We start from the raw sequence: 26,094 nt of genomic DNA on the forward strand, positions 1-26,094 counted from the left end.
TCACTGAGAATTACTCCTAAAACATAAATATTAGATAAGCAAAGAAATAGCATGCCAATAACGTACTTACTGTTTAAGTTTTTCTGTGAATATATACTGGGTGAAGTCTTTCATTGATGGAGCAAAATACATAGTGTCCTTTATTTTAATACTGTTATTCTCAACGTGCTCTGAAGAATTAAACCGTAACACATAAAATGGATGCGCAACAGGGCCAAATATCTCAAATATCTATGAAAGAGAAGACACATAAAGTTCTCCTTTAACTGCAAAATAAAGAAACCCGATAAATGTTTTCAAAGGTAATTGCTGTCAATATAAAATCAATAAAAGTTTAAGTCATTTCTGCGTACTCATAAAGCCTTCACATTTTGATCATAAATGCATTAGTTTATTCCAGATTTCCTTTCTATGAATCTAAAATAACTGTGACAAGTTTGTTCCTTGCTAAATTTAAATCATTTTGGTGGTACCAATTACCAACTAGACGCAAATAAATTGTTTTTGTTATTGCTCATTTAAGTTATAAGATACAAACAAAAGAATTACAGTTGGTAACGTTTGAGAAATAAAATGCTGTCATTTAAAATCTTATGAAATGGAACTTTTTGATTCTTTTAGATTCAGTCACTTCTGCCGTTTTCAGAGTTGTTAACATTTTTATAATATTAAATGACAACATTTTTTAATTCAAAAAGTAGTAAAGTAGATTTGAACTTGAAATTGTTTATTTCTCAAAAACCAAAGATACCATACAGCCTTTAACTTTTAGGTAAAGGAACTGCTTTTAGCATATCTATTATTTTATTTTTGAAAATGTTTTATAAATGATGAAAGGGAGCCTCTTGATTTCAAACTCTTCCCAATATAAATGCCTGAGTTTTTAAATATGTTTCTGATAATAAATGTACATTATAGAAACTAGACCATGATCAGTAGCAGTGTAGATTTTTCCAGTCTTTTTCCTATTAACAATTTTTTTTCTTTTGAGACTATATCACACTTTTGTATATTGCTCCATTTTATTTTAACTATTTTTTTAAATTGAAGCATAGTTAATTTACAATGTGTTCGTTTCAGGTGTACATTAAAGTTATTCAGTAATGCACGTGTGTGTGTGTACTCTTTTTCAGATTCTTTTCCATTAGATTATTACAAGATGTTGAGTACAGTTCCCTGTGCTATACAGTAGGTCCTGGTTGTATATTTTTTATATAGTAGTAGTGTGTATCTGCTAATCCCAAACTCATAATTTATCTCCCCACACCCCATTATCCCCTTTGGTAACCATAAATTTGTTTTCTATGTCTGCAAGTCTATTTCTGTTTTGTAAATAAGCTCATTTGTATCATTGTTTTAGATTCCACATATAAGTAATATCATACAATAGTTATCTTTCTCTGACTTACTGCACTCACTATGACAATCTCTAGGTCCATCGATGTTGCTGCAAATGGCATTATTTCATTCTTTTTCATGGCCGAGTAATATTCCATTCTATGTAAATACCACATGTTTATCCAGTCATCTGTCAATGGACATGTAAGTTGCTTCCATGTCCTGGCTACTGTAAATATAGTGCTGCTATGAACACTGGGAAGCATGTATCTTTTACAGTTTTCTCTAGATATGTGCCCAGGAATGGGATTGCTGGATCATATGCTAACTCTACTTTAAGATTACTGAGGAACCTCCATACTGTTCTCCATAGTGGCTGCACCAGTTTACATTCCCACCAGCAGTGTAGGAGGGCTCCCTTTACTCCACACCCTCTCCAGCATTTATTATCTGTAGACTTTCTAGTGATGGCCATTCTGACTGGTGTGAGATGATACCCCATTGTAGTTTTGACTTGCATTTCTCTGATAATTAGAGATATTGAGCATCTTTTCATGTGCCTGCCTATTAGCCGTCTGTATGTCTTCTTTGGAAAAATGTCTATTTAGGTCTTCTGCCCATTTTTTGATGGGGTTTTTTATTTGTTTTTTTTTAAATATTAACCTGTATGAGCTATTTGTTTATTCTGGAAATTAATCCCATTGGTAGCATCATCTGCAAATATTTTCGCCCAGTCTGTAGGTTGTCTTTTCTTTTGTTTATAGTTTCCTCTGCTGAGCAAAAGCTTTTAAGTTTAATTAGGTCTCATGTGCTTATTTCTGCCTTTATTTCCATTACTCTAGGGGACGGATCTAAAAAAATATTGCTGCGATTTATGCCAGAGTGTTCTGCCTATGTTTTCCTTTAGGAGTTTTATAGTATCCTGTCTTACATTTAACTCTTTAATCCATTTTGAGTTTATTTTTGTAATACGGTGTTACAGAATGTTCTAATTTCACTCTTTTACATGTAGCTGTCCAGTTTTCCCAACACCACTTAATGAAGAGACTGTCTTTTCTCCATTGTAATATGTAATATTGTAATATCTTTTGTTGTAAATTAACTGACCGTAAGGTGCATGAGTTTATTTCAGGGTTTTCTATCCTGTTCCACTGATCTATTGCTCTCTTTTAAAACCTAAAGTTTCTTTAAGTTTTTTCATGTTAAATGTATTCTTCATAAGCATAATTTCTGTGGCTATTTAACACTCTTTTATACATTTAGCAGAATTTATTTAATTTGTCTTATATTGTAGAACACTGAGACAGCTTCCAATTTGTTCAGTGTAAGAACTGATGCCCCGTAATAAATACCTTTATCTGTAAATCTCTGTACTTCAGATTTCCTGAAAATTGATTTGTAAGGAATGGAATTATTGGAGCCAAAAGCATGATTATTATTAAAACTCTTGATTTAAGCTACTAAACAACTTTCCAAATACCTTAGACCAATTTAAACCAACTGCATTAAAAGTACCTATCTTATTACATCCTCAGTTGCTGATTTTTGATTATTAAAGTTCTCATTTGTTAAAAAGTAAAACAAAAAATAACAAAAACACAACCTGCTTGAACAAATGCTCAAAACTAAATGCAAAGAAATTCAAGTTATATAGATATAACAGGTGATAATAGGTTGGTCACTTTTTAAAAATCCCCTAATATTAAAGAACTCACATTAAAAATGGAATTCCATTCACTAATTATCAAGAGGAACTAATCATTATTAGGATGAAAGTGCAAAAGTAGAAATTCAAATCTGAGGTTGCCCTCCTTAAATCAGTGGGAAAGGGGGAGGGAGGGAGGTGGAAGGGGAAAAAAAAATCAGACCACCTGGGTTGTAAACTCCACTTTGTTCCTTTTTAGCTATTGTGATTTTTGAGTAAATGGGGATAATTCCACTTCCTTACAGAGTTTCAGTGAATTTTAAAATATACACAAAACATTTGACACTGTAGCTGATCATTATTGTTATTGAAGAGGAGAGGGAAAAGGAAGGACGTGCAAAGGTTTAACATTAAACGTAAAACCAATTTAGTGTCTGGATAATATATGCTAAATATCTAAGAGATTCAATTTCATTTTCTGATCACTGGTTGTTTAACTGATACTCTCAACCCTCCACACCTCCACCATTATCTTGGGGATTATTTCAAGGTGCTTAGATTTATAATCAAATATTTTTCAAAGACTTGTCACTTCTTGAATTTACAAAGCTTTCTATGTAAAATTTGGAGAGAGATTTAATTTTTCTTTCTAGACTTATACCACATAGCTAAAGTTAAAGACGTAAATATTATATTTTTATCCGACTTGTTCCAAGGTTAAATGACAGAAGGGCTGAGTATTAATATTATTCAGGACTGAAAATTCAAATGTACTGGGGGATATAAGAAATGTGAGTTTAGAGGTTTTCAAAATTAGTGAAGTGTTGAGTATACTGAAATTGAAATTGTCTAAGTTAGCTATTAAAGAAAAAGGAACTGTCATGAAAATCATAAATAAAAGGAATCATGGAAATGATCAGTTTCAATTCAGTCAAGAAGAGCAGGAAGTGCATTTCCCTTGCCTCTGCTACCTGGCCTCCCCTGAGGAGGCACACCAGCCTGCCTGTGCATGGAGAGTTCCCTCCCCAGCAGTGTCCACCCACTTCCACTCCTCTCTCTCTCTCAACAGCCTCCAAGGTTAAGCCCCTAGAATCTCTCTAACCCCTTACAAAGCCACCAGCAGTAAATAGGGTTTGTTCTGTATTGCAGTACTTCTTCCTCTGAATCAAAAGCACTGAGATTCATACTTGAAACAAAAGTACTAAGCCTAAGTATTTGAAAGGGAGAAAAGCACAGCACCATCCTTCAGTATTAAAAAGTCTTTCTTCTCTTTGCAAACTTTCTCAAGAATTGCCAAAAAGTATTAGCTCTAGACCCCAATTAATTCTGTTGCTGACTGCTTTGCAATCGTAAGAAACTCATTTCTCTTTGGTAAATTAGTCTGGTGACCTAAAAAGTAGGTAGTGCAGGGTGGCAGGACCCTGATAAAAGCCTGATCCCTTTCTAATTTGTGTTAGAATAGAACAGCAGGAAAAGGCATAGAAAAGGGAAAGTTATGTGAGTTGATCTAATAATATAGTTCAAAATACATGCTTTTTTCTGATTAAACACAAACTATATCTCTCCGAACAAAAAAAGACACCAACTGTTGCTTATCTAGGAAAAAATAAACCCAGAAAGTTGCTTCTCCAAAGATAGCAGCTGGTTTCTTACCTGTTTGTTTTCAACTCAATACATATTTACTCAGCACATATAATTTACGAAGGACTGTACTACACACAGTGGGGAGTCCCGAGGTGAATATAACTCTGTCCCTGCTGCCAGAAAAAGAACACCTGGTTGGTATTTACATTCTTCATCTTGGACGGTTTTATGTCTTCTGCTGACCACTCTGAACTGTTATTTGCAGGGTAAAATGTGGGGTCTTTCCTCCCTCTTAAGGTTGGACATGCAGCATGTGGGGTTGTTCCATTAGTAAGACGTTAAAAGGGACCCAACCTTTCGATGATACACATATTCATAATTCCCCAGAAAGTGCCTACGGTGACACTTTACTGCTATCACTGAAATCTTTTTCCACTTGAAATATTCCACTCTCAGCTTCCACCTGAGGAGGGCAAAGTCTAAAAAGTTTTGAGAGTCACTATTCAAAGGGCCTCACAAACCAAAAAAGTGTATGAACAACTATGCAGTGGAAAGTCTCCTGCACCTAACTGAGTACCTGGAGGAACTGTATCTTATTCAATACACAGACCCACTGCCTGGCAAACAACCTGACAAACATCAGGAAAAATCTGTATACATGTGTATTTAATGACACAAACAGCAAAGGATAATAAGCAGTATTAAACCAATGTACAGGCAGACACGAAGTACTGAAGAAAATCAGGAATGTACTAAAATTTGAGAGCTCTAGATTGCTCATGTACTAAAATTAATAAACTTTTTAAGACAGTGAAAGTCAGAAAAACCAATCAACAAAGAAACAGGATAATTAGTAGGATCTGAATATTTTTTACAAACCTTTCCTGCTGCCTGTCGATCACTTTTAAAAACTACAGTCTCCTCATTAACTGGAGGTACGTTAGTCATAGATTCAATTATTACTGAAAATGAAACAAAAAGATTATTTCAAGATTTAATCAGAAGATAATGTAGAATTTAAATGAGAATTTAGGCTTTAATTCCAACATAATTTAAAATGAAATTTAAGGGGGGATAATATACCTCAGTAACTATTTCTCTTGGATAAAAAAACAAAGTCTATTTATTACCAAGTAGCACAGGGAAATAAATTCTACATTATTTTATTTTATATGAAAGCTACAGTTCTAAGAAAAAAAATTAAAGTACAAAATCTCACAGAAAATTGGAATCATCCATTAAGACAACAAATTCAAGCTGATCATTTTCTCAAGCAATTTTTACCCTAAAAAGAATAATCTCACGTTTAGTCACTAACTCCTGTTTTAGAAGAAATTAGTCTTCTTTCTCACCCTAGAAATTCTTTTCTGCAAAGCACTGATTACTTACTGATATATGAAAAAGTTAGATTTCACAAATATATTTTCCTCTGAACATCTGAAGTAAGAATGATAGAACTCCCAGTAATTTTTATCATTTCCCTTCTCAAAAGGCAAAAAGCATTATTCCACTGGTCTAGCAGAATCTCCAATTCGTGTAAGTGCCACAAATGTCAAACAACCAATCTACCACAGCAAAGAGGAAAACAAACATACACACCTCAAACAGACACACACACACACAACAGGTTCTTAGAAAATTAAAGCAACAAACAAGAATACTCTGTCACATTAAACAGATAATGCCATCTCCACTTGGAAAATTAGTGGAAATATTGAAGTATTTCCACTTGAATATCCACTTGAAATATTAGTTCAGATTATTAAAATCCACTCAAAGATTTTCAATTGTATCCCAATTAATTTCAAGAGCTAGTGCTTCTAAGTTCTGAACATGCACATAAGGAACAGATCACAGGTCAACAATTTTTGAGTTAGATCTGCTCCTGGAATAAAGATGACAAGGATAGGTAATAACAGTGAGCAGAATTTATTCTCAGTCTTCTCTCCCTCCCAATCCCCTTCTCAAGGAGTCAAAAATTACATGAAAATTAAAAATCACCTAATCCAAAACCCTCATTTTATAGAAAGGTAAGAAAACAGTACTCAAGAGATTAACATGATTACATGGTCAAATCCAGACAGAGCTATCACCACAACCTAGTGGATTAATACTTATTGTACACTCCTTTCTGTAAAAGGTCCAAATAGTGTTAGATGTTTTAAGCTTTCCAAACAGAGTGTGCAACAAGCATTTATTGATACAACAGTAACATGTGCTATTTGATTCATTACTCTTTATTCCCACCAGGTTGAAAATTTTGTTAGTCTATTAAGATGTGTTATTCAAAACAGTATCCTTGAAAAGCGTTAGTCCATGTGTATCATATAGTTTACGTTTCTTTCCCTTGAGAATAAACATTATGACCTAAATTTCTTCTATCTACATCAAGTCCAATAAATTCCTGTCTGACTTATTTGTGCATATTAAATACCATAAGATAATTCAAAAACTAGTAAATGTAATGACTCAACAGTGATGTAAAGAGTTTTAATTATGATTTTTGTAAAAAAGTTTCATTTTAATTGGAATTTTCATTAATAAACTGCAAAATTAGATAAGAATTAATTTTTAAAATAGTGATATGGACACATAAAAAGATCAAAAAGACAGATTTCCATTTCTACCATTGACTGATCACAAGAGCAAGTGACCTGAATTTTTTTTTTAAGACCTTATTCTTTTTTTTTAATTAATTTATTTATTTTTACTGTGTTGGGTCTTCGTTTCTGTGCAAGGGCTTTCTCTAGTTGTGGCAAGTGGGGGCTACTCTTCATCGTGGTGCGTGGGCCTCTCATTATCACGGCCTCTCTTGTCGCGGAGCACAGGCTCCAGACGCGCAGGCTCAGTACTTGTGGCTCACGGGCCTAGTTGCTCCGCGGCATGTGGGATCCTCCCAGACCAGGGTTCGAATCCGTGTCCCCTGCATTAGCAGGCAGATTCTCAACCACTGCATCACCAGGGAAGCCCCGACCTGAATTTTTCTATGCCTCTTAAGTCATAAACTAAGGACTGGTGGACAATTTAGGTCTTTTTCCCAGTTCAAAAATCCTAAAACTTTGGGACTTCCCCGGTGGTCCAGTGGTAGAGAATCCACCTTCCAATGCAGGGGACGTGGGTTCGATCCCTGGTCGGGGAACTAAGATCCCACATGCCATGGGGTAACTGGGCCCATGTGCTGCAAATTACAAAGCCCACACACTCTGGAACCTGCACGCCACACTAGAGAGAAGCCAGCATGCTGCAACAAAGAGCCTGCGCACCACAACGAAAGATGCTGCGCGCCGCAACTAAGACCCAACACAGCCATAAATAAATAAATAAAATATTTTTAAAGAAATCCTATGACTTTGTCAACTCTGAGTCCTATTTTTAGGAGTCTATTACTAGAGAGGTAATGGTAGAGACATTAATTTCAAAGTCTCTCCTATATGTACTTCACATCCTGGGGCTAAAAGAAATCTGTAGAATCTAGTTCCCATGTATTCCAGTGGGTTCATATTTCATGATATTAATATCGGTGTTAAATCACAGAACTTTCTAATTTACATGTTTATAAGATAAAATCAAAGGCAATAGGCAGATTACCAGTCCTCTACCCACCACCCCACAAACAAAAAAAGACATCCACACCCTAATCCCGGAACCTGTGGATGTTACTTTATGTTAAAAAGGAGACCTTGCCGATGTGATTAAGGTTAAGGAGCTTGAAACGGGAGATGATCCTGGATTATGTGGGTAGACCCCATCTAAGGAGTCCTTAAAAGCAGGGAACGTTTTCCAGGCTGCAGTCAGAGGGACACGTGATGAGGAAAGAAGGTCAGAGAGAAGCTACATTATGGGCTTTGAGAATGAAGGGAGGGAGCCATGAGCCAAGGAAGGCGGCAGCCCCTTGATGTTGACAAGGTCAGGAATATGAGGATTCTCCCTCAGAGCCTCCAGAGAGGAACTCAGCCTGATGGACCCCTTGATTTTAGCCAGTGGGACCCATATCACACTTCTGGCCCACAGAACTGTAAACTAATAAATGTGTTGTTTTAAGCCACTAAATTTGTAGTAATTTAACAGCAATAGAAAATATACCAAATCAAAGAAATTCTGGAGAAGTATGTCAGTAAAAGCACACTTTAAATTTTTATAAAGACACTGTATTTATAAAGACAATGTATTACTTGTATAAGCAAAAACTGAATTTATCTGTTCAAACCTAATGACTGTAAAATGAAGTGTTATTACATCTTTCAGAGAAAATTTACCAGTCATAAAGTCTTTGATTTCATTATTAGTACATGCTTGGATATAAATGATAATTTTTATTAATAAAAATATTTACATACCTAATTGTTCAATAATACTTGAAACCATCCCAAGAGGCTTTAATTCAATACCTTCAGGCAGAACAATAGTGAGTTCTTCAACAGTAGGTAGTTCCTGAAATATAAGAAAGCATTAACCTTCCTCCAGCTTCAACAAGTTAACTTTTAAAAAAAGGACAGTTTCCATGTAGAGTGGTACACCCGTTTCTGAGACATAACATTAAGTACTTGTCATCTCTTGGATGTTGTCCTTTTCAGTGTCTAAGCATTTCTCCCCCCTTCAACATCTCCCCACCTAAGTGACTCAAGCGATCTAGTGTCTACAGCCTAACCCATAAGAACACAGGCCTGAAGACCATTCTAGATTTTCCTAATCATACTTGAACAAGAAACCACCCTCCCCCTACCCCCAAAAACTGCTGTTAAGGAATCCAAGGTAAAGAAAAGAGACAACTCACATAGTAACTCCCAGAGACATTCCATTCGAAGAGAAATATTTCCAGTTTCTCCACACAAGGAGAGTTCTGAGCTGCCTTAATGTGGTTGGTTAATTAATTTGACTGTGGTTAAACAGCTGAACAGAGAAACAGCTAACTTTTCTGGGGCTGTGTGAAAGAGATGAATTTCTGGCCTCTTCAAGAAAAAGTACAGAATTCCTGGAAACAGAATGTAAGCTTCAGTCCAAAAAGTTGTGAAGGTGTTGCCTGATTATCTTCCCTGTCTAGGTTAAAATCCAAATTTTTTTTTACATCTAAAGATTTCTCTTTTCTGACCCAGCTGTTAACTGAATGTCAGCTGCTACAGAAACTAGATATTGAAGTAGAGATGAAGTTGAAGAGAAATCTAAGAATAAAGCAGACCTTAGGCTTTAAATTAAATAAACAGAACTTTCTATTCTTCACCTTTGCTAAATGATCACAACTGATTCTTCGAAGGAAGTGTTTCCTTAAGAAAGGCTTGAAAGTGCAAAGATCTTATTAATGGCATGTTGGGGTTAGTTTGAGAGAAAAAAGGTAACTTTGGGAGAAATGTTAGAAAAGACAGGAAAACCTAAATTATACAGTACATTGCAGATGAGCATATCCTGGGTAATCATTTTCCTCTATGGGAACTCAAATCGAGGTTTTTAACAAAATCACTTAACCAGAGCGAAAGCATAACTTTCTTCTGCGGATGCTACCTTCCGATCAAGGAGTAGTTATGAAAAGCCACATTAAGGGTCTCAGCCAACTCAATGCAGAAGACGTATCTCTGTATGGTTAGCCTGGCCTGTGTTGAAGGAAATGATTGTGTTTTATATGTCGGAATTTTCCTGAGTACTTTTAAGGAGAGGACGACCGCTTGTCATTTTATCATATTAAATATGAAAAGCCTTTTCTTGGCAAAGATCATGGTTTGAAAATGCTCCATGTGTGTATCAGAATAGAGAAGGGGGTTCAGTTGTTAGAACAAACTGGTAAATGTGGCATGGAACAGCCTTGTTTAAGAAGTTCTTAGCTAAAGAAACCCCGTACCCTATGAAATATGAGACTGGAGGACTATAATGCTGGGAGCTGCAGGCAGGAGGCTTTAGTGATAGAGGGCAATGTGACAGGCATCTCACAAGGACTCTGGCTCTGAGAGCAGCGCCTCCTACAAGAGGCGAATGGCATCTTCTAATGCAGCAGCACAGTGATGAAATCTGCCCCGCTTCCTCACCAAATTATAGTTAAGGTCTAGAGCAAAAACTTTCATTCCTTCTGGACTGTGATAAAGCCCGCTGGTTAAATAAAGCCAGGACTGTGTAGGTAGAGGAAAGGAAGAAAAGAGGAAATGCTGTTAGATCTTTTATGAAAACCTCTGAACTGGGTAGAAGGGCAGATTGTATGCTGTTAACACTTAGGACACAAAATCAGCACTATTCTCAAATAAATAAATGCTATTTGACCACAAAATGGAAGGCTCCTTGTTTTGTGTGTTCTATTAGGAGGAATTTAAGGCCCATGCAATATAATTATGTTTTGGTACAAACCTAAACTCTGGTACTATTTTGATCTTTTTTAACTTTAAAGTACAGAAGTTATAGATGTCCCTTTTTTAAAAAAAAATAAAAACTGAAGTAGTATAGAAGGATACGAAGTAAAAAGCAAAAATTCCCCCCACCCTATTCCTTTCAACCTTCCAGTTCCTCTCCATAGATAGCTGTTAACAGTCTTTCAAATACACTTACTAGACGGACACAAACTTAACATTTAACTTTGATATGTTTCACTTAATTAAAGTACCCACATTGTAATATAAGCTATCCTTTTTATCTATTATATCTTCCACATCTTTCTACACCGAAACATAAGTATCTATTTTATTTAAACACTCTTACAGTTCCACTGTATAGATGTCCTAAAATTAGTATACCAATCACCTGATACAACATTTATCTGCAGTTTTAATTTTTATCATTACACAAAATGATACAATGAACGTTCTTTAAAACATATCTTTGTGTAACTCCTATGATAAATTCTTCTAAGTGGAGCTGCTATATCCAAAGGTATAAACATTTTTAATTTTGACAGATACTGCTAAATTTCTTTTCAAAAAGGTTACATCAATTCACACTTCCACGAAAAATGTATGAGAGATTTTCCTACATCCTTGCCATCACTGAGAAGCAAACTTTAAATCTTTGCCTATCTGATAGGTCTAAAACAGTATCTTGCCTTAATTTGATTTTCTTCATTAATCAGGACGACATGTTTCCTGGCTACCTGAGTGTGTTTATGAATTGCTTGTATACTTTATACACATTTCTTTTGGAAGGTTTATCTTTTAATCAATTTATAAGAAAACTTTGGGGTTTTAAGAACATTTGCTCTTTATCAACTACGTAGCAAATATCCACTCCCTTACCTCTCACCATGTTTTCTGGCATTTAAGTTGTTTACTAAACTGGCATTTGACTACACCAAATACATCAATCTTTTCATTTTTTTCGATTTTAAAACTCGTGTCACATTTAGAAAGACCTTCCCTATACTAAGATGACTTAAAATTCACTGACACTTTCATTGCTTCTCTAGTTTCAAATTTTAAAATTGTCTGAACACAAGAAAACAGCATGCTGAGATTTATGTCTAGTGATTTTCTTGTGTATTCACTGTATTACCATATTTTCAAAAAAAAATAAGTCCTCCTCCTCCTTTTCAATATTAGTATATCGCATTTTTCACTTTTCAAATGACACTGGTTGGTATGACCACAATACAATTGTGATGATAGTGAGCATGATGTCTGACTATTAGGAATGTTTCAAATGCTAAGTATAATAATGCATTTTGATTGGAACTTTTTATAAGGTTAAGAAAAGTATTCACCTATTCCTATTTGTGTGTGTTTGGTTTTTTAAAATCAGAAATGACTGTTGAACTTTACCAAATGCCCTTTCATCATCTTTTGATATCATCACCACATAATTTACTGTAAGTTGAGCAGGTCAGACTACAGGGTCTAATGGAGTCCAGATGTCCTGCTCTAAGGACATCTATGAGACATCCAGCATGAGGGAGACAAGGGAAGGTAAACAAAGCCAGAATATCTGTAGTGAGGCAGGGACTCACACCTGTGGTCAAAACACAGTCTGGGAGACTCCCTTAACTCCTGTTACTACCCTGTTTCAAACCTATGTACTAACAGAACAAAAAGTTTTGCCTTCAAATGGGGAGGATCTCTGATCTCATGTAGAACCAAAACTTAGAACACAGACACCACACTTATAATTCCAATTCAGCTACCCCAGTACTCTGTAATGGGGGAATGCATGCATAGTTCTGAGATTCCTAAAAAAGGCCAATGAAGGCATCACACTGCTTCTTGATGGTAAAAGACCCTACCTATAAAAGCGATATGCATGAAGTCTCTATACCAAATGTTCTGCGGAACACAAAAGGTATATAAAGAACCAAATATTATACATATAACTTGTTAAGAGAAAAGTGAAATCAGCCTAGTGCAATTCCAGGTCGAGATCAAGAAGTAAAACCAGCCTTGTATAATTCCAGGTTAAGAACCTGTTCTGGAGCCTTTGAATGTCCAGTTAAGTCAAGCAATATATTTGCTTTGGAAATAGCATTTTGGGGACTGAATCAAGGGAGAAAAGAGATATTAGCTCCTCTTAAACGAGCATACTAGAAGAGGAGAAGGAAAAAGGGGGAGAAAAAAATCTCCCAAACTCCCTCAACAATTCATCCAAGGGATGTGCTTTCCACGAAGATTTTTGGCAGGTTTGAAGGCAGAACTTTAGAAGGTTCAAAGGGAAAGTTTCTGGACTACAATGTCAGACCATTAATACAAGATCTGATCTTGATATGTAGATGTCACAAGTTACCTTATCTACTAATTTAAAGAACTACTAATCTAAAGAACTGCACCACCACCAAGCCTAGTCACTCTTCATCAAATTATCCTGTGGCTTTGCTCTCTTGTAAATACATTACTGTCTAACATACTATTTGTTTACCTGCTTAAAGTCTTTCCCTAACCAGACAATAAATCCATCAACAACTATAGGTACCAGGTCTGCCTTGCTTGTTGCTATAGTAGGAACAATGGCGAGCACATAGTAGGTGCTCAGTAAAATGAACTGGCTTAGCTCATCAGTCCAAGCTAAAAAAAATCTCAGAAGAGGTCACAGACTTTTTCAGTCAGAGCAGAAATTAGATAATGAAAATACAATTCTTAAAATTCAAAAGAGAATCCTCAAGGAATGAAAAGGACCTCAACCCAACCTTCTCAATAACAAAGTAAAAAAGGCAGGCTTCCAATTAAGCTTCACTGCCCAGGACTAATGCACAGATACCTCAGCTTTGCAGTGTCAAACATTACTACAGCCATTAGATTAACACCTGGCCCGCTAATAACACAGAAGCTGCCCTGGTAAGATAATGAATGAATCTGCTCTGTCTCATAATCTCCTTCAAACAAAAATCAAGCACTTTGCTTTTCCAGGAGTGGAGAGAGGATGTGTGTGTGTGACAGAAACGAGGAGAAACACAGACACACTCCAATAACCAAAAACAAGGGGCCAGAACACATATTAAAGTACACTACAGCCTTGACAGTGCAGAGGATATAAAGAATCAGAAATAAGAGGCATAACGATAAACTAAAAAACTGAAGGAAGAGCTGATGAGGGAAATCCGGACCCTTCATCATATAAACAAAATCAAGTGCAATGAAAACAAAAGATTAGAAGGCTATTTACAGCGGCTTAAGAAGATTAACATATGAGCCTAGTTTACCTACAACCCCCATGGAAAGATTAATGAGGGAGTAGAAAAGACTCCTTCTATTCTGCTTATCCAATACAAGACACTAATTACATTTGATTATTTAAATTTAATTAATTAAAAGTAAATAAAATTTGCACTGCAGTCTTCAGTCATACTGGCCACATGCAAGTGCTCTGTAGCTATGGTATGAAGACAGGGTCACTATAGGACATTTCCATCACTGCAGGAAGATCTACTGGACAGCACTGCTTTACACTCTCACACAACCAAAGAGCCCTCCATTACTAAATATATACCCAGGTAAAGGAGGACCAATCTATTTTCGGCCATTAATACAAGTATAATTTTAAGGCCATATTATTGACATCACGCACCATATTAGGTGTGAACACTAACCTGAATACTCCACTGGCAGAAATGAAGGTGTGTGATAAATCCCTGTTGTCATCATTGTTATTTTCCAAAATTAAAAACAAACTAACAACTGTTTTGGATGTACAGTATCTGCAACTAGATATAAATATCTATGCACTCATTTAAATAAAATTAATATTATCTTTATTGATCCAAAAATCAAAGAAAAGTAAAAACAGTTTTTATGGACATATTTATTCAAAATGTTTACATGTAATGACAAATTTAACAACAAAGAGTAGACAAGGAAAGGAAGAAAAGTATTTCACTCGCATCATCAGGCAAAGAAAAAAGTCACAGCATTTGGCAAATGAACTCCTGAAATTCAACATACTAAAGAAATCCAATCCTCTACTCTGACACACTCTATACCTCCAAGTCAAAGGCTTTACTAAAAGGCAATGTAGGGTTTCTTACAGTAATGTAGGAAAGCGTAAATTAGATGACAGAATCAGCCTCTACCATGACAAATTATCCTATATTATTCAGAAAGGAAATAATCAGGAAGTCCAAATGATCAAATTCCAATGCTGCTAAGCAGGCCTCCACAACAGTAACTAAAAACAGAGCTGACTGGAATCCACCTGATGCTAGTTCTGAGTCTGCTCCTCTCCACTCACTACTTCAGGCTTCTTAGCTATAAATAGTGAGAAACTAAGCAAAAAAAGTTCTGAATAATTCACACAAGTGATTAACAATACAATTTAAAAAAATGTTTAACAGCATGCAATCAAAAAGACAGAACATTAATACAGAAATTACATACCAGACTTGAACAAAGTTACTCTGATTCTGGAGAACAGATGCTCACAGCTATGGCATTAAAGAAATGCAAGGTCCTAACCACACTTCTCAAGCAGGCGTGAAAGATCAACCACTGTCTATCAGAAGAATATGATTATATTCTGATTCTCAGACATCTTTATGGCCTACATGGTTGCTCAGTTAAACGAAAATTCAAATGAGAAGCACTGAACATTAAAAATCCACCCTATTAAAAATTAAACTGTAGACACACCAGTCAAAAAACAGTGCCTAAAACTTCCAGCACAAAAACGGAAGGAGCTAATGGGTCAAAAATGGCCCTCCGAGAAGACAGTCATACCTTACAATGGTCTTGACTTCCCTAGCTCTATGAAGACTTATCACTGGGGTAGGGGGAAAAAAATCAGTAACTTATGATCTTTCGAGGTAAAATTACCTAAAGAACCTTGATTTGGGTTTTCACTCACAAATACAGAAAAAGGGCAGCAGATAGTGGGAAAGGAATCAAACATTCCAAATGGCAACAAATCCTTTCGGTGCCAGTTTGGGGAGAACTTTAAAAAGTGAGGAAAGTGGAATGAAGTTATCTGACCACTTTCTCATGTTACCCAAGAGCAGAGGACATGCACGTGGAGGCCAATTACCTGATGCTATTAGGTGAGCCTTCACTTTTCAGATATGGTTGGAAAGTAGGATCCAATCTCTGGAGTACTGAGAGCCAGGATTGTTAACTTTTTTTTCCTATAACTGGTAAAACATATTGGAAAAAAGAATGGATTAGGTCTCTACACTGTGAGTCAACTAGGACTTCATATAACATTTAGTTGGATTCATCAACTTCTCCACGGAAAGTACTTTTACAACATTCCATGGAACTCAGCTATTCCTTTAGCCATCACCAACAAGCATTAATTTGCCCTCATCAATTACCCTATCATATATGATACTAGATTCACATTAGCCCATTAAATATTTTCACCTAAAAGTTGAAAGTGAACACTTCTTTGAAATGTCTTTATATTCTCTTATCTTCTTTATATTCTCCTTTTGTAGTAAACTACAATGTTCTCATCCCATCTTTCTCTAAAATTATTGTCACAAAAACAAAGCTCATAAGAATACTCTCGAAAGTTAACTGGCATCAATATAAAAGTAAAATAAAATCATAATCCATCTCCATAAGAAAAAACCTTCAATGATGAATATAACCCTAAGCATTATCTTTTATGTTAACTGAGGAGTCCATACCTCACGGAATCTAAGACACTGACTTTATATACCACAAAATTAAAAGCACTGCCAAAAAACTGTGAAGCTAATCACTGCCATCAATTATTAGTCCCAACTTTTCAGAAGTGTGAAAAGGTTAAAAAGTATCCATTTTAGAATTGAAAACACTCCCATGGATGATGAGTGAACAAAGAAACATTTCCTGAGCCCCTACAGCGTAACCAACACCGGGGACACAACTCCGCTGCAACAGACTTGGTTCTTTCACTGGGAAATTTCCTATTCTCCTCACCTGTCCGTTTCTATGGAGATCCTATCCATCTTTCAATCTAAGGTCAAGCCACGATGTGTTCCCTGACCACTGCACTGCAAGTCATCTCCCCTTCCACTCACTCCTTCAGCTTCCTGTACCTGGTACAATTCACTGGGCATTCAGTCATCAACTCTGTCAATCCTTCAGCTTCCTGTACCTGGTACAATTCACTGGGCATTCAGTCATTAACTCTGTTGTTACTCTGCTTTCAGCCAAGTGTGTATGCTCACTCTCTAGCTGGAGTCTTCTCTACAGACATTTGTCTTTATTCTCTAAAAACAATCACAACTCACTTATTAAATCTACTGGGGATGGAGAAAGCTAATAAATGGAATGTTTCTGTGTAATAATGATCATATACATGTATATACACAGGGTATATATGGATACTCTACTGAATAAATCAGTATTTATTCAGGATTATTTGTGCTTCATACAAGCCTTACTGAAAAAACTTTGTGCAATGAAGCACAAAATCTTAATTTTTTAAAAAATCTGAGCACTGTTTTTAAAAAGCACCAAGTATTAATGAAAACCTACCTCCTCTCCAGTATATAAGCCATTTCTTAAATATCAGGTATTTTGAGAATGCTAGTAAGTGCCATCGGTATTCTAACATATGATATAATAATTCCAGATATACTAAAGTCATAAAAAGCTGAAGTTGAACAAGGCCTGCATTTAGGACAAAACTCATCAACCAAGTTGGGCCCTGAAAACACCACATTCAATCAACGATTATTAACTGTAGAACAAGGTGCAATACAATTTCAAGATGGTGGGAAGTCAAAAATGTGAAATAATCCACTGTAACTTCTGACCACTTGAGGTGGCCCACGTATTTCCATATCCTCACGTTAGGATAAGTGTCTGCACTGCCAGAATCAGAAAAAGTGTACTCACCCTAACTACAACTATAAGGGTCAACCTAATTATACTGCATTTGTATGTTACCTATATTATACTGTATATTGTATATATACATACATTGCATTTGTATATTGCCTATATACTGTATATTGTAAATTACATACCATATATTGTGTATATATATGGTATATATACAACATAATATAGGCAGTCTCTAAATTATGAAGGTAAATTTACCAAGAATTGCCTACAAGCATTAAGTTTTTTTCTTGGTCATGTTATATTACATGTATAAATACACATTATCTATATTGCAGTATTATCTATGTTTTACCCCCAAAAGCACTGTGATCATAATTTTAAAATATTATGTAAAAATTTCAGGTTTTCAATAGGTACTAATTTATACAATTCATTTCTGATTAAGACTTTGCAATGTCACAATCCCATGAATGTCCTTATGATTCTAAATTTTAATTACGTCAGATTTATTTGAAAGAACAGTTAAGAACATAAATTGATGAGAAACTTCTTCAAATAGAACCTAATTTTCCAATTCACTGAAACACTGAATAAACCCTATGTGGTTTAATGTAGTTCCAAAACTGTAATATGCATACTGCTTTATATTTACTGTATAGATTACATATTAATATAAACCTTCTCAGCATTAAAGGGTTTATGTTCTAAAAGAATGATTCCACTTGGTTAACTCTGTCATATATTATGTAATTGTGACATTAAGAAAAAAGCCAATTAAGTCTATTCTCCTTTCCAATGCCTCTATGGCTGACCAATCCCTCGTTTTTCCTCTTCCTCTCATCTTTTTTTAAAACAAGTTATAACCACATCTTGTCATCCCAAGAGATTGTTGCAACTGTTTAAATCTAGTGCCACAACTACTGAGCCTGCACTCTAGAGCCCGCGAGCCACTACTGGAGCCCGCGTGCCTAGAGCCTGTGCTCCGCAACAAGAGAAGCCACTGCAATGAGAAGCCCGCGCACCGCAACGAAGAGTAGCCCCCACTCGCCGCAACTAGAGAAAGCTCACACGCAGCAACAAAGACCCAACACAGCCCAAAATAAATAAATTAACTAAAATTTTTTTAAAAAGCAACTGTTTAATTCTAAAAGAACAATCTCGAGGTTACCTCACTGTAGCTCCCACATTCTTACAATGAGAGATCCGCAATAGCTAGTAGGTAGATCACCAGGACCTAACTTTGCAACAATGGAAAAGATTTAAAAAGCTCGACCCAGGAAGGCAACATTCCTGTTTGACAAACAGGCTAAATGGAGGTAAAAATTAAGCTCGGCATGCCTGAACAACAATAGCAAACAGCCTAGCATATGAGATACTTCATAAAGAGGTAGGACATAAAACCGGGCTAAACTGGGCATGTCTATGTTCTAAAGATCTCAATGATCCAGCACAAACTCTGAAACTGGTATTAACTGTTTGGCCCATTTTAATTTATGTATGCCTTTTGGCAAAGACAACACAGAATATTTCTCTCATCTTCTTCAGAATTTCATTAGGAAATTAAATTAATAGACTACACAGAGCAAACAGTTCCGCTGCACAACCCCTGCTGCCTAAGAAGACACACACCAGTAGACCTGAACAAATGGCACATTCAATACCAGCCAGAGCTAGTTGTAACAAAGGAGGGGATGCTTCCCAGGAAGCGCGGACTGCCGTCTTCTGAAAAAAGACAAATCTAAGCTGTCATAGTCAGGAAAGAATATGGCACTAATAGCCAGCTCGTGGAGAAGTTTAAAGTAGGAGAGACCAGACGTACAGCCACGAGCAAGAAGAGAAATGCAGGTGTAAGCGAGAATTAAAAAGATGACTCTGCAGGCAAACAGAAAAAGTGAGTCAGGAAACAAGAATATGACACTTGGATCGATGAGAGTCCCAAGAAGCGTACAAAGGAAACAGCACGGCCATCCACAAGAGCTAGCTTGGTTCCCGATGGCTTTCCTATCCAAGTAAGTTTCCAACAAATCCCCCTTCTCTTGATGCAATTTGAGGGTCCCTGTTGCCGCCACAAGAGTCCAATGTAAGTCATGTGATTAACTGCTCCCAAGTATTATTATTTCCCTCTTCCCCTCCACAGAAGATAAATACTATTACTGACAGAACAGCAACCCCGTCTGAAGTGTTCTAAGCCTCCCTTTCCTGTGACCGAGAACCCATTCCTTGTGGTTTGCATGGGGTTGAAAACACCCACCCAGCTCCTGCCCTCCTCAAATTCCACACGCTCTCACGCTTCCTTTCTGTCACCTGGCTCTCACACTCACCCTGTGCTTTCTCTCAAGCACACACTTTCCTACACACTCTCCACAAGAAGAGCAGTGACTAGGTAACTCATGTCCAGGCAATCCGAATACCCATCTCACTAGACTCAATTACTTGTTCAGGCCTGAGTACCGAGCCCCCGGTAAACCAGCACAAGTTCTCTCCATGGCTTTCATACAGGAGTATCAGTGGCCAAGCCACCAGCCCTGCGCAGAAACACCTACAGAGCAACAGAAAAAGAGCAGAGTCCTAAAGATACTGAGTACTTGTAGCCACACCATCCTTGGTGTTCAGGGCCAAGTCATTCTCTTCCCTTGAACTTCAGAGCTAAAGTCCTGAAGGAGTCCTCAGATACTCTTTCAGACCCTAAGTCAAAAAGATTTAGGGCAGACCAGAGAACTCATTCCTGCACCTAGCTCTGGCACCAGAGTGGCTTAAAAGACTAGGAACTTCTAGTACATTTATTTCCTAATCATGAAAATATAAAGTAAACAGCTAGTTAAGAATCCAAAATTTAAAAATAAAGACAATAGTTGCCCCTTCCATCCTTCCCAAAGATCCTTCAGAACTGGCACAAAAAGGAACAGAGCAGCACACTATTACAAGTTTTAAAAGCTAACATACTTTCCTTCCCAGCAAAAAAAGCAATTTTCTGATATGAGCCAAGCATACACTCACAATTCAACAGCACTTCCAGCAAGTGACTGTATTTGTCTCTGCTTCATTTACTCTCTCTCTCTCTCTCTCCAGTAGGTACTATGACAGCGGAAAGGGGATGGGTCTTGTTTACAGCACTTGGCATATGGCAGGTGTGCTGTAATAGTTTAAAAGTGGGTGAATGTAAGATGCCTGTTCACTCACCCATTCTACAATCACATATTACCGTTGACTGAGAACCCCACAACTGAAAAGCACTCTGCTGGGCACTAAGGGAACCGCGAAGACCAGGTCTGAACTCAGTCCTCAAGAACGTGGTTCCTGGCCTCTATGGACACAGACCCTTTTTGACTTTCTGATGAAAATACGAGCACTCTATCCAGAAAAATACCTAAGTATATTGACTAATATTTTGCATTAAATTCCAAGGGAAAAATTCCAGGTCTAGTAAGATAAATAAGAAAATGAAACACATACATAAATCAAAGTACTGTGGTCCTTTATTTGTTGATTCTTATACTCTAAGAGAGAACTTAAATAAAAAGGTGATCAAGATACAGGGAAAAGATCAAGTTTCCCAATACTTTCAGAAAATAGTCATAAGTTGGGAGAGGCTTTGTGTAAAAAGACCACTGACAGAGATCAAAGTCTATACTAGGGAAATATAAATTAATGATGAATTTGCATACAAATCCAAGGGTTCTCAATACATGAGGTGTTAAGTGAGATAGGAAATTTCTTACAACGAGAAAAAGGAAATAATATCGAGTGAATACAGTCATGAAAAGGTGCCTGAATGACTCTAGGCTTTAAAATTTTTTTTCAAATCTTGCTTTACTACTTCATTGATTTAAGTATTATATCATTACAGTCAGTGATCATTAAGGTTTTTAAAAGCTTTAATAATAACTAAAGTACACGTGGGAGTGGGGAGAATAAACATGTGGCAATATCCTGTGAAATTCTGAGAAGACTTTCCTCCTGGATCATAAGGTTTCATTCAACCAGACTACCATCAACCTCCTAGTAACAGCTTAGAAGGAAATAAGCACACAAGAGTTAAATTTATAGACCAAACCTATCAAATGTCAATACCAATCCACAATAAACAAGTTTTTTCCAACTGTAATAATGAAAACACTGCAAAAACTTCAAGTAAATATAAATCCTCAAAAGTGCAACCGACCTAATTTCACTATTTCTCTAAATGCAGTCGATTAAAAAAAAAATTTCAATTGCTACTTAGCAAAATTTCCTGAGTTGTAGAGCAAAAAAAAAAAAAAAAAATCTTTACACTCTTTAGGGAAGATAAAAAATGAAAAGCAGCAAGCCAAACTGGATGCCCAGCACAACTGTCAAATGTTAGCGTTGGAAGCAACCTGAGAAATTATTCAGATCAATACTTTCTTTTACTTAAGAAAGCCAAGGCATGGCAAAGGTATGACCAATAAAAGCTGAGAAAGGTATTCAAATTTATGGAGCAGATATAGGCCAAATGAGATCAATACTGGTACCATAAAATATTTTAGAACATGCAAATTATGTTCAGTAACAAATCTAAGTACTTACACTCAGAAGTAACTCATCTTTTGTTTTAAGAGGAAAATTCTTATTTTCCTTCTCAACTAGTAAATCATCTTCTCCATCTGACAGCACTGCAGGGAGGGCTATACGGGACGAAGACGATGAGGATGATGATGAGGAAGAAGAGGAGCTTGAACTATCGGAATCTGTTTCACTGTAGAGAAGAAAAAATTGAAAACAGTACAAAAGCATTATTATGAGGGTACCAAAATACGATTATTCAACTAGGAAATATCTACCTTACTAGATGTTTATGGCTGCTGTTCAAAAGCTTAGCATTTCGAAACTGACTATGGTATTTGGAAAGCAGTCTTTAATCCATTGATCACAAAATCCCTGCTATAACCCAAACCCTCTTATTACAACTGCCTCACGTGTCATGCCACAGTTTGAATATAATTAAGCATGTGACAAATCACTGACAGAAGAGAATTCTGGGAAAGGCACCTCTCTTATTAGTCACCAAGGACAAAATCACAACTAAGCCAAGAGAGTTTCTTCTCAGTCTTCAATTTGGAAACTCCTCAAAGTTACTAACCATGCTGAACACTACTCTCTGAAATCTCCTTTAGTCCTTGACTTCCACAGCAATTCTCAGTGCCAGTAACTCTCCTCTTAAATTGTTTGCTGGTAGCCACTTCAGCTCCTTGTATGTACTGTTCCTAAGAGTCCCATCCTCATGTTCTCTTCTTTCTCTGGTACTCTTTCCATGGATCACCTCATCCACTCCAATGAGCTCAATCATTACCAATGTTCAGATAACTCCCAAATCTTCAGCCTTGATATCCCCAGGCTCCTCTCCTGATCTCTAGCTGCTTACCAGCAACTGTGGTATGAATGACCTATACATGTCTCACACTCACAAGTTAAAAGAAAAAAGTGCATTCTCCTTACTAAATCTGCTTCTGTCTTCGAGCTTCTACTTTTATTTCATTGTTTAGTCCTCAATCCAGTCACCAGAGGTAGAAACCTTGGAATCATTTCAAGCTATTGCATTCTCAGTCAATGATAAAACTGGTAAATGTGACTCCTATTCCGCTAGAAAAATCTGAATACAGAGTGTGTATTAGGTGATATTAAGGAATTAGGGTTCATTTTACTATGATTTATAATGACATGGTGGTTATGTAAAAAGTATTTTATCAGAGATGAATAGTAAAGAATTTACAGGTAAAGTGGCATGCTGTCTGAAATTTGTTTTAACACTACCAGGTTAAAAAAAAATGTTAGAAATGTTAGATAAAACAAAGTTAGCAAAATATTGGAAAGTGTCAAGTTTGGTGATGAGTATATATTCATTCATTGTATTACTCTCTGTACTTTGTATGAGTTTGAAAACATCCATATTAAAAAGTTCAAGTAAGTTTTATCTGTAATCTGATGTTCAAATTTACATGTCCATACCAGAATTGTCCTCTGAACTCTAAACTCATCATCCTACTGCTTACATGACATCTCCAATTTGTTGTGAGGGAAACCTCAAATTAACTGTCCGAAGTTAATACTCCTATTGGTCTACAGCCCCCATCCCAGTAAACAGCACCACCATCCACCCAACTGATGCCTCTCGGACTCGGCCACTACAACATCTACTAGCGACCCTGATCAGGGAGATGTCAAAATATTCAATCCAAACATGGTCACATCGTGGACTAACGGAACATCTTTCCAACTGCTTCCACACTAACCCTGCCCATTCTGCTTTCACTCTTGAGCCCAGTTCAATTCCTTATCCACAGAGCAAAACATCAGAACGTTAACCTGAGCATGTCAATTATCTGCTCAAAAATTCTTCAATAGTTTCTCCACCCATTAGAATTAAAACTTTATCATGGCCAGAGGGTCCGACCGGGTTGGGTTCTCCTATTACTTTCTCAGTGCCTAGCTTGTTCCTTCGTGGTAATTTTCACCAACTCATTGGCTGATTGGTATGTTTACTTTTATTTTTCGTCCCTCTCAGCAGAATGCAGGGCAGGGGTAGTATCTATTTTGTTAACCGCGTCGCACAAGACACAGTCAAACACTTGTAGACGATGTGCAGCGTGGTGTAGTAACGTCACGCTGAAGTCCCCTCCCTCCACAAAACTTTCATATTTAAAAGACACCGCGAGAGAGGGGGGAGGTGGCTCATAAAACCTACGGAAGCCTGCAGTAATACTAAAATAACAATATTTCGCTAATTTCATTAATAATTCCTCACCAGAAAGCTTCTACGAACAAAACTGCCGGGACCCAACTTGTAAACACATAAAATCCTTCACCTGATGCTCCATTTATCTGGCTCCACAAACAAGCGCACATTCTAAACTGTATGGGGAAAAGTCGGCTCTGCCCCAAACTATAAGCTATAACCACCAAGGACACGCCACACGACTGGTCACGGAACAACCCTATATCCACAGATTTCCTGTACTCTAGCTGAAAACAATATGGTGTACACAAGACCCCCAGACTTCGGGGACGAGGGGCCCTGACGGCGATGCTCAGGCCCCCAGCGCGATCCACAGGGGGCGGCGAGAAACGCGCCCCGGCTCCCCGGGCCCTCCCGCTCCCCGAGCCCGCCCCGGGCCCCGCGCCCCGGACCGCCGGGCGCCCGACCTGTCCGAGTCGGAGTCCGAGTCGGAGTCCGACGTCTCCAGGCTGCTCCCTCCGGGATGCGGCTCCGGGAGCGACGGCGTGGCGAGCTGAGGCGGCTGCTCCCCCGCAAGGTCCGGGGCCCCCTCGTCCGCCCCCGGTGCTGCGACCGGAGCGGGGTCCGGAGCCGGCACAGCCAGACCTTGGTCAACCCCGACGCCACCGAATTTCAGAGTTTGCAGCTGAGCGGCGGCGGCCTCCACCACCTCCATGGCGCCGCGCTCGGGGCGCCCGCGCGAGGAGATACACCACCTCGGCGGCGGAGGCGACAACGAAGCGCTCGGCCGCTTCCCGCGCTGCTCGGGGAGCTGCACGCGGAACAGCGCGCGCGGAACCGTCCGGAGACGTGCCCCCGCCGTGCACGCAGCTGCACTTCCGCCAGCGCGTGACGTAACGAGACGCGACGGCGTTCTCTGGGGCGGGGCGGGGCGGGGGCGGGGCCGGGGCGGGCGGGGGCGGGGGCGGGGCCGGGGCCGGGGCCGGGGCGGGCAGGGGCGGGGCCGGGGCGGGCAGGGGCGGGGCCGGGGCCGGGGCCGGGCCGGGCCTCAGGCCTTTGCAGCCTGGAACGCGGGGTCCGAAAGCCGCCGAATTTCCTGCGTCTTGGGAAGTGCGTCTCACTCCGCAAAGAGGGATGGAGAGACTTTCCTGCAGCTGCTTGCAGGATCTGGGACAATTCCGCGGAGGCGGAGACTGGTAGGAGGTATGACAGGACAGGGAGATGCCTGATGGGCCGAGACCGTACACATCAGAAACTTGAGCCAGGAATCCTTGAGCAGGTACTTCTAGTAGACTTCCTTAAAGTTAAATGGAGTTCCAGCCGTGGATAACAGCAAGCACGATGACCATCCATCTCAAAACGATTACAACTCTTCCATTTTTTTTTCCTCCAAAGCGCTCCCAATTTAAAGAGAGCACTAATCGTGGAAAAAGTGTTGCTGCTGGTTGATGTTATAGTTGATACCGCTTCGCAGAAAGGGTGGGATGTAATTAAAATGACTAACTTGGCTTGAGAAACCATAATTCTGGGTCATAAGGAAGGCAAGGAAGAAGTTCTTAGGATTGAGGTAGAGATCAGAATTTTCTGGTTTTCTGTTAGGACTTCCAACTTGATGCATCCACCCCTCGAGTAATAATAAATAATAATCGTCGTGACCACTGATTAAGCATGCATATGTG

The 26,094-nt window shown here is 38.1% G+C and overlaps 1 protein-coding gene across 1 annotated transcript in view; it reads right to left on the reverse strand.

Annotated features, from left to right (window-relative positions):
• NAF1 (nuclear assembly factor 1 ribonucleoprotein) overlaps positions 1-25,288 on the reverse strand; it is a 38,847-nt gene extending 13,559 nt beyond the window's left edge. The window contains exons 1-5 of the mRNA XM_033421511.2: positions 24,883-25,288; positions 22,270-22,438; positions 8,905-8,998; positions 5,447-5,529; positions 71-231 (exon numbers count right to left, since the gene is read on the reverse strand). Coding sequence (XP_033277402.1) covers positions 71-231; positions 5,447-5,529; positions 8,905-8,998; positions 22,270-22,438; positions 24,883-25,130 — 755 coding nt within the window. The 5' untranslated portion in view covers positions 25,131-25,288. The remainder of the gene's footprint in view (positions 1-70; positions 232-5,446; positions 5,530-8,904; positions 8,999-22,269; positions 22,439-24,882) is intronic.
• Positions 25,289-26,094: the final 806 nt, after the last annotated feature.

This window comes from Orcinus orca, chromosome 4 (genome assembly GCF_937001465.1).
Source record: "Orcinus orca chromosome 4, mOrcOrc1.1, whole genome shotgun sequence".
Classification (NCBI taxonomy): Eukaryota; Metazoa; Chordata; class Mammalia; order Artiodactyla; family Delphinidae; genus Orcinus; species Orcinus orca.